The sequence below is a fragment of the Callorhinus ursinus genome, unplaced genomic scaffold (genome assembly GCF_003265705.2).
Source record: "Callorhinus ursinus isolate GAN/ISIS: 27379988/994484 unplaced genomic scaffold, GSC_fseal_2.0 scaffold1, whole genome shotgun sequence".
Lineage (NCBI taxonomy): Eukaryota > Metazoa > Chordata > Mammalia > Carnivora > Otariidae > Callorhinus > Callorhinus ursinus.
The window spans coordinates 115,278,192-115,291,128 of NW_027397063.1; the positions used below are offsets into that span (position 1 = coordinate 115,278,192).

Below are 12,937 nucleotides of genomic sequence, written 5' to 3' on the forward strand. Positions count from 1 at the left end.
ACTTTCCAAGTCAGTTGTTTTGGGAATTCATTTTTTCCATGTGCTCCTCTTTGTGCTAGCTTGTCTCTCTTCCTTCCTGTCCACTGCAGCAGCCACAATCCATTTCTCTCCCAAGGCATGTCTCTACACTTCCCACCTTCTTTGATGTGACCTCTTCTCTACCTTTTGTTCTGCCCGTTTTCAGATTGATTTTTGGGGCGTTTAGGATTATTTGATAGTTATCTAGTTGTATTAGTGGGAGTAGGCAACCCGAGGGTCCTCCTACTCCTCCACAACCATCTTACCCTCTGTTCAGAGAAAAAGTCTGGTGGCATTTTTAATGCTCTTTAAATTTAGAGTATGCCAATCAATGATTTATTTATTTGTGATCAATATTTGTATGCTTTAACATAGTATAAGATAACTTCGGAAGGCTTTATATTTAAATACATTGATTTAAGTTAAAATTTTCTTTTAAAAAATGCTAATGAATATATATTTGTAATGGTTTCTTAAATTTTGATTTAAGAGGTGGATTAATAATAGAGATATGAGTGAATGTTGACTCTGCCACAAATCTGCCCTTTGAACTTTCATTCTTTCCAGCCTGCTGTGGTGTTTGATATAGAGTTTTATATTTGATTCTTTTCTCTTGCTTCCACTTTGTGTTTATAATTTTACTCCTTTTTTTTTTTTTAAAGATTTTATTTATTTGTGAGAGGACAAGGAGGGGGAGAAGCAGGCTCCTCGCTGAGCAGGGAACCTGATGCAGGCTCAATCCCAGGATCCTGGGATCATGACCGAAAGGCAGATGCTTAACTGACTGAGCCTCCCAGGCGCCCCACATTTTATTCCTATTTGTTAGATTCGTTATTTTGTATCTCACTTCTAATCCCTCATCAAAACTCTAGTTTGGATCTATCCAGTTGATGCTCTTAGATTTTTCTGCCTTTTTCACATAGTATACCTGCCCTAGTTGTATTCCTGAAACCCGACTCATTACCTTGGCCAGGATGCAGTATCCGTAGAGAGAAACGAGGTATGGATCTTGCCAGAACCTGACTTCCTTTTGTGGTTCCAGTGTTTTACAGATTTCTGGAAGTCAGAAATTTCAGTTAGATTAAAAGGTAAATGATATAATAGCTATGTAACTAGTTAGAAATCATAATGAAAAAAAAATCCCGTGCACAGTAGCATTAAGAACAAACTAATGAATTGGTATATCTTTATGTTTTACAGTTGTTAATTATCTAGCCCCTTTTCTGGGTGCCAGGTACTACACAATTCTTTAGGAACAGAAAGAGAGGATAATTCTAAAAGATTAGAAATCTCCTGAAGAGCTAGAAATGCCAATGAATCACTGAAAATACATGGCAAATTGCTATGAACGATAGTTTGTTAATTTAAAAAAAGACTAACAGAGCCTGATAAAAGTAGGGAACTGGGGGCACCTGGGTGGCTCAGTTGGTTAAGCGGCTGCCTTTGGCTCAGGTCATGATCCCAGGGTCGTGGGAATGAACCCCACAAAAGGCTCCCTGCCCAGTGGGGTGTCTGCTTCTCCCTCTCTCTGCCCCTCCCCCTGCTCCTGTGTGCCTGCCTACTCTTGCTCTCTGTCTCAAATAAATAAAATCTTTTAAAAAATAGAGAACTGAATGAAATTTGTAACACTCCTGATTACAAAATAATACATGTACACACAAAAAATATGTGGCAAAAAGTACTCTCAGTTTTACGTATGGAGTGGTGTGACACCTTATGAGTCCTAACTGCCTAGGTTTCAAGGTTAGAGCTTCCCGGTTTACTTCAGGAAGAATGGGTTACGTGGAATGAGGTAGTATGTACACATACATAGAAACAGAAGAGAGTGATCTTGTAAGAGAAATAACAAGCACTTTGGAATTAAGACTAGAGCAGTGGAGGAGGAGCACTAAAGTTGAGATATTAGAGTGTTAAGGTTCTTGGTGTAATTTGATGGCATTGGAGTGTAAGAAGGTTAAATTAGGGGAATACCTAAAGTAAAGGAAAAATGTGAGTAGATAAGGAGAAGATGTGGAGGCAGCATTTTTGGGAAAGACGTTGAATATATTTATCGTGGAATTAGATTTTCAAAGCTTAATGTGTAAAGCTTTGGGAGAGATTGGTTAATACAGAAAAAATTAAAAACTTGTTATTTTCCTTTAATCCAGAGACATTTCATCTGAGTTATGGGATTTTATCTGTGTATAAGATCATTTGTAAGGGCTTTTTCAAACTTAACCCTCTTCATTCTGATTTACCTTACTCTTTGGTCTCATCCTCTAGCCCCTGCTTGGTCTCCCACTTTCCCACTCTACCAGCTTTAGGTGCTAAATGAGTTAACTGAGAATTCAACCCTGACCTCTTCTTTTTGGTTTCCTTTTTCTTTTAAAGAAAAAGCTCCTATCTTTGGTTAGTTTGTTAACTTTGGGAGTTCTCCTCATGTCCAGTTTTGCATTCTCTGCATTTAAAAAAAAAAATATATATATATATATACACACACATATATATATACACACATGTATATGCATACACACTTCTGGTTAATTCAACAAATAATTACTAAGCTTTAAGCATTAAGAATATGACAGTGAAGGAAGGAAAAGGAAAAAGGAAAAAAAATAGTTACGCTCACTGACATTCCTTTATATTTTTATTTGCTCCTTTCTCCTGTGGCTAGGAGTTAATATTTATTTAAGAGTTATGGGCATTCTTGTAATTACTCCTCTCAAAAATCATTTGACGTTTTCTTCTTTTATTATTCCTCTTTGAGAAATAAGAATACTGAGGCAAAGTACGTTACAGTTAGAAAGCATATCTGTTAGGAGCCCAAACTCTTAAGCCACTCTGCTATATTCCTTTTGATTTTTAAAGTTAATATTACTCAGAAATGCTAAGAAGGATAGCTTTTTGTAATTCATTATTAGAAGAGAAAGCAGACTAATGAACCGACTTGCTCTTACTGATGAACCTTTTATCTCTGTCCCATTGAGCACATAATTCATTTTTGGTGTAAATTATCCTTCTCTTTAGTATTTGAAATTTTTTAGGATTAATATTTCCAAAAGTTTACCACTTCCTCATTTCTTTTGTCTTAATGCTGCCTATTGCCTATTTGGGCCATCTTGTAGTGTGAATTGATATGTATCTTGGAGGATTAATTCTATTTTGGCATTCTTTTTATTCAATAAAGTAGGTAAAAAATCTTTCTCATTTATAGTTGACCTTTGAACAACATGGGAGTTCGGGTGCAACTCCTCTCATAGTTGAAAATCTGCATATAATTTTTGACTACCCCAATACTTAACTATTAGCCTACTGCTGACCAGAATCCTTACCAGTAAGATAGTCTAACACAGATTTTGTATATGTTTTCTGTACTGTATTCTTACAGTAAAGTAAGCTAGAGACATAAAGTGTTATTAGGAAAATCATAAGAGAAGATACATTTATACTACTGTTCTGTATCGAAAAAAATCCATGTGTAAATGGACTTGTGCAGTTCATACCTGTGTTGTTCAAGGGTCAACTGTATAGGCTAAATTTTACTGGGAAGAGAGATTAGAACTTTGTTTTCTTGATTAAATGCTACTTAAATTCTGTATAGTATGAAGTATATATTCATTTGTGTTAATACTGGACAAAATTTTTTCTCTTAATATCTTTAATTTGCAATTATAAACAAAGGAACAATCATAATTCTAGTAAAAGTAGTAAATGAATATATTCCTTCTATTTTGGTACAGGGTAGTACTTACCAATTGGTGAAAAGCAGTTTTAGAAATAATATAATTGTCATTTTAGTCATTGCTTTATAAATCGTGTGTGTGTGTGTGTGTGTGTATGCATGCAGATATATATATACACACACATTCACTGCTAAGAGATTCTCTCTCTCTTTTTTTTTTTTTAATTTTACTTATTTGCGTGCGCACGAGAGAGAGAGAGGCAGGGAGAGGGACAAGCAGAAAGCAGACTCTGCACTTAGCGTGGGAACCCAGAGCAGGGCTTGATCCCATGGCCCCAAGATCATAACCTGATCCAGAATCAAGAGTCAGCTGCTTAACCAACTGAACCACCCAGGTGCCCCCACTGCTAAGAGAGTCTTTAAGACAACTCAGTTAAATAATTAGGAATGATAAAAGAAGGGTCTGAATTAGACTTTATTATGTCTTTACAGAATGATTTTTCTGATTAAAGAATAGGATTTTGTACTATGCAGGTGAAAATGCATGTAGTTGAAAAGAAACTACAGATACTTCTCTTTAACCTTTGTTCTTCATTCAGGTAATAAGAATTTATAAAACAGTTTTATGCTAGGAAATGAACAGAGTAGCAGTTATATTCTGCATTTTTCTTCCTCTCATCATTTGTGGCAGTGAGTGCAGGACAAACAGATGGAGATACCAAATGTTTAAGTAGAAAGGGCATTCATTGTTCCTCTGTATCTGTGAGTACACATGCACTCTTGCATACATGTTCTTAAATCCACATAAAATTATAAGATTGTCCAGAGAAAAAGATATTACAATATATGGACATAAATTAGCATATGCTGAAAACATTAAACTGCTGATAAGCTATTTAATTTTTTTTTAAGGATACTTTATTTTTAAGAGCAGTTTTAGGATCACAGCAAAATTGAGCAAAAGACACAGGAACTTCCTAGCCCTTTTGTCCCCACATACATACAGTCTCCCCCAGTATCAATATCTTGCACCAGAATAGTACATCTGTTTAGTCAGGGTACCTACACTGACATATCATTATCCTCCAAAGTCCATAGTTTACATTAGGGTTCACTCTTGGTGTTGTATATTCCATGGGTTTTGATAAATGTATAATGACATGTCCATCTTTATAATATCATATAGAAAACTTTCACTGACCTGAAATTCCTCTGTGCTCTGTCTTTTCATCCCTCCTGCCCCCTAACTTCTGGCAAATACTGATCTTTTTTACTGTTTTCATAGTCCTGCCTTTTTCGGAACACTGTGTAGTTGAAATCATATAATATGTGGCAGTTTCAGATTGGCTTCTTTCAGTTGGTACCATGCATTTAATATTCCTCCATATCTTTTTCATGGCTTGATAGCTAATTTCTTTTTAGGACTGAGTAATATTTCATCATCTACATATACCGCAGTTTGTTTATTTACCTTCTGTAAGACAGCTTGGTTGCTTCCATGTTTTGACCGTTATGAATGAAGCTGCTAAAAATACCTATATGCAGGTTTTTGTATGGAGATGTTTTCATCTGCTTTGGATAAATACCTTAGGAGCATGGACTGCTGGATCATGTTTTAAGAATATGTTTAGTTTTGTAAGAAACTGCCAAATTGTCTTCCAAAGTTGTTGTATCATTTTACATTTTTGTTGCTTCACATCCTCACCAGCATTTGGTTATGCCAGTGTTCTGGATTTTTGCCATTCTAGTTGGTGTGTAGCGGTATCTCACTGTTTTGTTTTAATTTGCAGTTCCCTAGTGACGTAAGACGTTTGAGTATTTTTTCATATGTTTATTGCCATGTGTGTATCTTCTTCATTGAGGTATTGGTTCAGAAATTATGCCCATATTTTAATAGGTTGGTTGTTTTCTTATTGTTGGGGTTTAAGAATTCTTTGTATATTTTGAATGACACTTCAAAAGTTAGAAAGACAAAAATGTTTTTGCAAATATTATTTCCCAGTTCGTGAGTTGTCTTCTCATTCTCATGATAGTGTCTTTTGCAGAGGAGCATTTTAAAATTCTGATGAAGTCCAGTTTGTCAAAAAATTTTTTCATAGCTTTGCTTTTGGTGTTGTATCTAAAGAGTCCTCATCATACCCAAGGTCATCTAGATTTTCTCCTATGTTATTTTCTAAGGGTTTTATACTTTTGAGTTTACATTTAGGTCTTTTATCCATTTTGAGTTAACTTTGTGATGAATGTAAGATCTGTGTTTAAGGGTTTTTGTTTTGTTTTTGGTTTTCATTTTTTGTTTTTTGCATATTGGTGTCTCGTTCCATATGTTGAAAAGACTATCTTTTATCCATGGTATTGTCTTTGCTCCTTTGTCAAAGGTCAGTTGACTGTATTTGTGAAGGTTTATTTCCAGTCTCTATTCTGTTCTATTGATCTGTTTAGTTTTTTGGTACAGTCTTGATTACTATAGTTTTATAGTAAGTTGGGTAGTGTCATTCTTCCAACTTTGTTCTTCTCTCTTAATACTGTGTTGATTATTCTGGGTCTTTTTGCCTTCCCTGTAAACTTTAACATTAGTTTGTGATATACACAAAATAATTTGCTGGGATTTTGATTGGGATTGTGTTGCATCTATAGACCAGTTTGGGAAGGGTTGATGTCTTGACAATATCGAGTCTTCTTATCTGGGAATGTGAAATAGGTATCCATTTATTTAGTTCTTGGATGTTGTTTGTCATAGTTTTAGAGTTTTCCTTATATAGGTCTTGTGCATATTTTGTTGGATTTGTACCTGTTTTCTCTTTTTTTTTAGTGCCAAGGTAAATGTCATTGTGTTAATTTCAAATTCCAATTATTCATTGTTTGCTTATATAAAAGGTATTTTATGCATTAACCTTATATCCCTCATCCCTACTGTAATTGCTTATTAGTTCCAGGGGGGTGGGGGGCCTGTTCTTTCAGATTTTCTGCATAGACAGTTGTGTAATCTGTGTACAAGGAAAGCTTGATTTTTTCTTTCCCAGTCTGTATACCTTTTATTTCCTTTTCTTGTCTTAATGCATTTGCTTGGACTTCAGGATAGTGCTGAAAAGGAATGGTAAGAGGGAGTTCTTGTTTTGTTCCTGTTCTTAGTGGGAAAATTTCTAGTTTCTCACAGTTATGTAGGTTGTTAGCTGTAGGATTTTTATAGATGTTCTTTATCAAGTTGAAGAAGCTCTCTATTTTACTTGCTGAGAGTTTTTATTAAAATCACAGATGTGTGTTGGATTTTGTGAAAATGCTTTCTGTTCATTTATTGATACCACCATGTGATTTTTCTTCTTTGGCTCTTGATGTGTGATAGGTTACATTGTTTGATTTTCATATGTTAGTAATTGTGCATACCTGGGGTAAATCCCACTTAGTTGTGGTGTACAATTCTTTTAATACATTTAAAATTCTTGATTGACTGATATTTTGCTGAGGATTTTTACTTCTTTGTGAGAGGTACTGCCCTGCAGTTTTCTTGTAATGTCTTTGTCTGGTTTTGGTATTAGGATAATGTCCTTATAGGATGAATTAGGAAGTATTTCCTCTTCTCACTTATATCTTCTGGAAGATATTGTACAGAATTTGTGTAACTTCTTCCCTAGATGTTTGGTAGGATTCATTAGTGAACCCATCTGGGTCTGGTGTTTCTTTGTCTTTGAAGGCTATTATTAATTCGGCTTCTTAAATAAATAGGACTATTCAGATTTTTTGCAGGTAGTGTCTTTCAGGGAATTCATCTGTTTCATCTAAGTTAATAAAATTTGTGGGAATAGTTCACAGTATACCTTTTTTTTTTTAATGTCATGAGATTCTGTAATGGTATTTCTTCTTTGATTTCTCATTTTAGTAATTTGTGTCTTGTCTCCTTTTTTTCTTAATTAGCCTGCCTAGAGGTTATTGATTTTTTTTATCTTTTTGAAAAAACTTCTGATTTCAGTTATTTTCATTGTTGATTTACTGTTTTCACCTTCTTTGATTTCTGCCCTAATTGTTATTTTTCTTCTGCTTGCTTTTGCTTTTTCTAGTTTCCTAGGACGAAAGCTTATTCAATGATTGATTTTAGATTTTTTCTTTTCTATTGTATGCATTCAATGCTATAAATTTTTCTCTAAGCACTGCTTTTGCTGCACCTGTAAATTTCATTAAGTTGTATTTTAATATTCATTTAGCTCAAAATATTTTAAAATTTCTGTTGAAATTTCTTTGACTTGTGTTTGATCTCCAAATGTTTTGGGATTGTTCAGCTTTCTTTCTGGTGATGATCTCTAATCTCATTGTAGTGTGAAGCATACACTATGATTTTTATTCTTTCAAATTTGTTAATGGCTCATAATACGGTCTGTCTGATCAGTGCTCTAAGTGAAGTTGAGAAGAATGTGAATTCTCCTGTTAATAGATGAAGTAGTCTGAAGATAATGTCAATTATACCCAGTTGATTGGTGAAGTTACTGAGTTTACCTATGTCCTTAACTGATCTTCTGCCTGATATTTCCTAGTTTTGCCATTAAAAAAATTTTTTTTAATTTAATTTAAAAATTTAATTAAAATCTCTTAGAATTTTTACAAAATGAGGGAAACAACTCTTTTGCACTTTATTTTGAGAGTGAGAACTGATTGGAGAAATGGAAGAAGAAGTAATCAGGTCAGTGTAGAAATTCCTCATCATGGGAAATGTACTTGATATTAGAAAAACTTCCAGAGAGAGGTGGGGGTGGGGGAAGGAGGAAGGGAAGTTCTTTTATGCAGAGTATCTTCAAAACCAGGCTAACTCTGAAAAAATGGGGAATTTTCATTCTTGAAAATAAAAATTAACACAATGCCTAGCATGTAGGCAGTATTCAGTAGATACTTATTTAATTAATGTTGGTGTTCTCAATATTAAGAAAAAAAGGATATCCAAGTGGTTACAGAGCAATAGCAGTTTAAGGAAGATGACCTATAAAAACAGAATAGATTCATATGTGGTCAAGGAGGATTTATAAAATTGATAGAACATAGGAATAATGTTAGGATGGCTTCTGAAAAATGCTAAGTATAAATAAAGTTTTTAAAGCTATGGTTAGAACAAAATAATTAGATTAAGGGTTGGCATAATGTTAAGGGAAAGACTGGAACTCATCATTTATTTATATCTTCTCCACTGGGGAATATTTCTAAAGCTGTACAGAATACATAGGCAAAATGTACAGATTTTTAAGACAAAGTTGGATGTGCTCAGTAAAATAAGACACTCAATGAAAAGAGTGAGTAGAGAATAAGAATGCACCAGATTATTTTTCTTAAGTAAAGTATCCATGAATTGAAAATTTCAAAATCTTGCAAATGTCCCCAAATCATCATTAGACATCTTGGTATATGATCTAAAAGCCTGCTGTGGACTTTCTTTTCAAAGCAAGGTGGTTACAGGCTAGAGCAGGAAGGGTGTCCTGATGTGTTTTACCTTTAAAGATGTATTGGTATAAAGCTAAAACTGTAATACTTTAAATAGTGTAAAGATATAGTGAGTATATTTTTATATTTAACTAATTCAACATATACTGGTAAGAGGAGTGTGTATTGGCACAGTATTTTTAGGGAGAAATTTGGCAGTAAAAAATTATATGAATGTTTTATAAATGTTCATCACAAGGAATCTGTCCTACAAATATGTTTGTGTAGTTGAGGAAGGATAGATGAGAGCATTGTATACAGTAGTAAAAAATAAGAGACATGCTAAATTTTCACTAAAGAATGGTTTAAATACTTTTTTAAAATACTTTTAAATGATCACTTTAAAGCGTATACGTATTAAGAAACAGTAAAACAAATGAGGTAGAATGTCCACAATGCTTTCCTGAGTGAAAAATACAAGTTGCATGGTAATATGTAAAACATTCCATTTTTGTGTTTCTTACATAAAGTTTTGGAAGCTTATATGTTTATAAGAATTAGGTAATATGAATCTTCTGACTTTGTTCTTTTTCCAGATTGTTTTGGTTCTTATCGTTCATTTTCCTTTTCCTATTTGAGAATTATTTCAGTAATTTCTACAAAAAATTCTGGTTGGATTTCAAAGAAAAGTTTTAATTTGCCTGCAGCATATACCCCCAGTTTCTATTATGCTATTTCTTTTTAGGCAGTCCTCTTCTCCCCCCAACCTCTAACAACCACTGATCTGTTCTTTGTCTTTGTACTTTTTCATAATATCTCATAAATGGAATTATATAGTATGTATATAGTCTATGCACTTGAGATTCATCAGTATTGTGGCATGTATCAATCAGTAGCAGTCTTCCTTTTAATGTTTGATAGTATTTCATTGTATGGATGTACCAGTCATTTGCTTTAGGCCATTTTGGGGGATGTTTCCAGTTTTGGGGAATTATGAATAAAGCTGCTTATAAACATTTCAATATATGTTTTTGTATGAATGTAAGCTTTCTTTTCACTTGGACAAATACCTGGGAGAGACATTGCTCAGTCATGGTTAATGTACATATAATTTTTTAAGGAACTGCCAACCTTTTTTCGAAAGAGTATATGCTATTTTTCATTCCCTTTAGCCATACGTGAAATTTCCTGTTGTTCTGTCTCCACACCAACACTTGAAATAGTCTTTTTAATTTTAGTCATTCTAAACTCACACACAACCCCGAGATCACAACCTGAGCTGAAAGGAAGAGTCAGAGGCTTTAATCGACTGTGCCACTGGGCACCTCTCCTTTGCTTTCTTTTTTACTCTCTTGATAGTGTCCTTGGATGCACAGAAGTTTCTGATTTTTTTTTAACATTTATTAGAGAGAGCACGAGTGCACTTGTGAGTGGGGGAGGGGCAGAGAGAAAGGAGAGAGAATCCCAGGTAGACTCCTCACTGAGTGCAGAGCCTACTGGGGGCTTGATCCCATGACCCATGAGATCAGGACCTGGACCGAAACCAAGAGCTGGACGCTCAACTGACCGAGCCACCCAGGTGCCCGCACAAGTTTCTGATTTTGATAAAGTCCATCTTATCTATTTTTTCTCTTGCTGCCTATGCTTTTGGTGTCATATGTAAGAAATTGATTCCACATAGAAAAGAGTTTAATAGTTTTGCTCTTACATTTAGATATTTGATCTGTTTTGAGTTAATTTTTATATATGGTGTATGGTCAGGGTACAGCTCCATTCTTTTGTATGTGAATGTCTACTCTTCCTAGTATCATTTGTTGAAAAGACTGTCCTTTCCATGTTGCATGGTCTTGGCATCCTTTTGAAGATTCATTTGACAGTATATGTGAGGGTTTATTTCTGGGATCTTTTCCATTGTTCTTTGTTTGACTTTATGCCAGAAACATAGTCTTGATTATTGTCACTTTGTGGTAAGTTTTGAAATCAGGAAGTATTTGGTCTTCATTTTCAGTATTGTTTTGGCTTTTAAGAGTCTCTCTCTTGAGATTCCGTACAAATTTTGGGTGGAATTTTCTATTTCTGCAGAAATGTAATTGGGATATTGATAGCAATTGCATTGAGTCTGTATATTGTTTTAGATAGTGTTGACCTCTTAACAATAAGGTTTCCTATTCATGAACAGTAGGTGTCTTTCCATTTACTGGTGTCTTCTTTCATTTCTTTCAGCAGTGTTTTGTAGTTTTCAGTGTACAGGTCTTTCACCCTGGTTGTTTATTTTTTTATTACTATGTTTTTAAACTTTTTTTTTTTAAGATTATTTATTTAGTTGAGAGAATGAGAGACAGAGTAGGGGAAGGGACAGAAGGAGAGGGAAAAGCAGACTCCTTGCTGAGCAGGGAGCCGGATGTGGGACTTGATCCCAGGACCTTGAGATCATGACCTGAGCCAAAGGCAGACGCTTAACTGACTGAACCACCCAGGTGCCCTGGTTGTTTATTCTTAATTATTTTATTCTTTCTGATAGTATTACAAATGGAAATTTTTCCTTTATTTCCTTCTTGATTTGTTCATTCATAGTGTACAAAAACACAACCAAACTTTTTGTATTACTTTTTGTATCCTGCACCACTGATATGTTTATTAATTCTAATAAACTATTGATTTTTATATGTTATTTGCACCCTGCAACTTTTCTTTACTAGTAGTTTGTTGCTGTTGATTCTCTGAGATTTTCTGTATATAAACTATTACGTCATCTCTGAATGGAGATAACTTAATTCTTTTCTGTTTGGATGTAATTTGTAACTCTTTCTTGCCTAATTGTCTCTTGTCTCTTGCTAGAACATATAGTGGTCATTTTAAAGGCGTGGTGAAAATGGACATTATTGTTTTCTTCCTGATTTTGGGGGGGGGAAGCTTTTATTTTAGTCTTTCACGATGGATGAAACTACCTATGTAGTCTTCATAAGGGCCCTTTATCATATTAAGAAAGTTTCCTTTTTAGTTTTTAAAATGTTTTTATTATGAAAGAGTATTTGGCTTTTTGGTTTCCCTTGAGATTTTGCCAGATGCTTTCTGTCGTAATTTGAGATCATCATGTAGTTCATTTTTCTTTCTTTCCATTAATGTATTAAATTGACCAGTGTTTTTAAGTTGAACCATTCTTGTATTCCAGGAATAAATCCCACTTGACCATAGCATATATTACATTCAATATGTAGTTGGATTCTGTTTGCTACGTTTTTGTTTCTGTTTTTGTTTTTAGGATTTTTACTTCAGTATCATCTGTTCAGATTTTCTATTTTTCTTGAGCCAGCTTTGGCAATTTGTGTGTTTCTAGGAATTTGTTCATTTAATAGTGGGTTATGTAATTTATTGGCATACAACTGTCCATTCTAATAATCGTTTTATTTCTGTAAGGTGTATGGCAATATTCCCACCTTCATTTGTGAAGTGATGGGTATGTTAATTAATTTGATGGGGAGAAGTCTTTCACAATGTATACATGTATCAAATCATCACGTATGCTTTAAATATCGTACAACTTTGTCAATTATACCTCAGTAAAGCTGGAAATAAAATAATTGTCTTTTTTTTTAATTAACAGGATTGACTTTGAGGTTATTTAAAAGGTTTTGAGTTGTACAGCACTTGATTCTTTTGCTGCATTGTGGAAAAACCTCTTCAGCAATGATTACTTCAGAGCTACCAGTGTTACAGTAAGTATTACAGTTTTCTTATTTTTTTTTAAATGACCTTTTTGTGTATGAAATGCATAGGTTTTCTGATAGTTGAGCAGAATGTCTGAAATCAAACAACTGTTAGATTGTATAATTACTATATCTGTGCATGGCCCTTGCT

At 34.1% G+C, this 12,937-nt stretch overlaps 1 protein-coding gene across 1 annotated transcript in view; it reads left to right on the plus strand.

Moving 5' to 3' along the window:
• The window catches only part of STAG1 (STAG1 cohesin complex component), a 428,102-nt gene that overhangs the window by 119,374 nt on the left and 295,791 nt on the right, over positions 1-12,937 (plus strand). The window contains exon 2 of the mRNA XM_025881833.2: positions 12,684-12,795. Coding sequence (XP_025737618.1) covers positions 12,767-12,795 — 29 coding nt within the window. The 5' untranslated portion in view covers positions 12,684-12,766. The remainder of the gene's footprint in view (positions 1-12,683; positions 12,796-12,937) is intronic.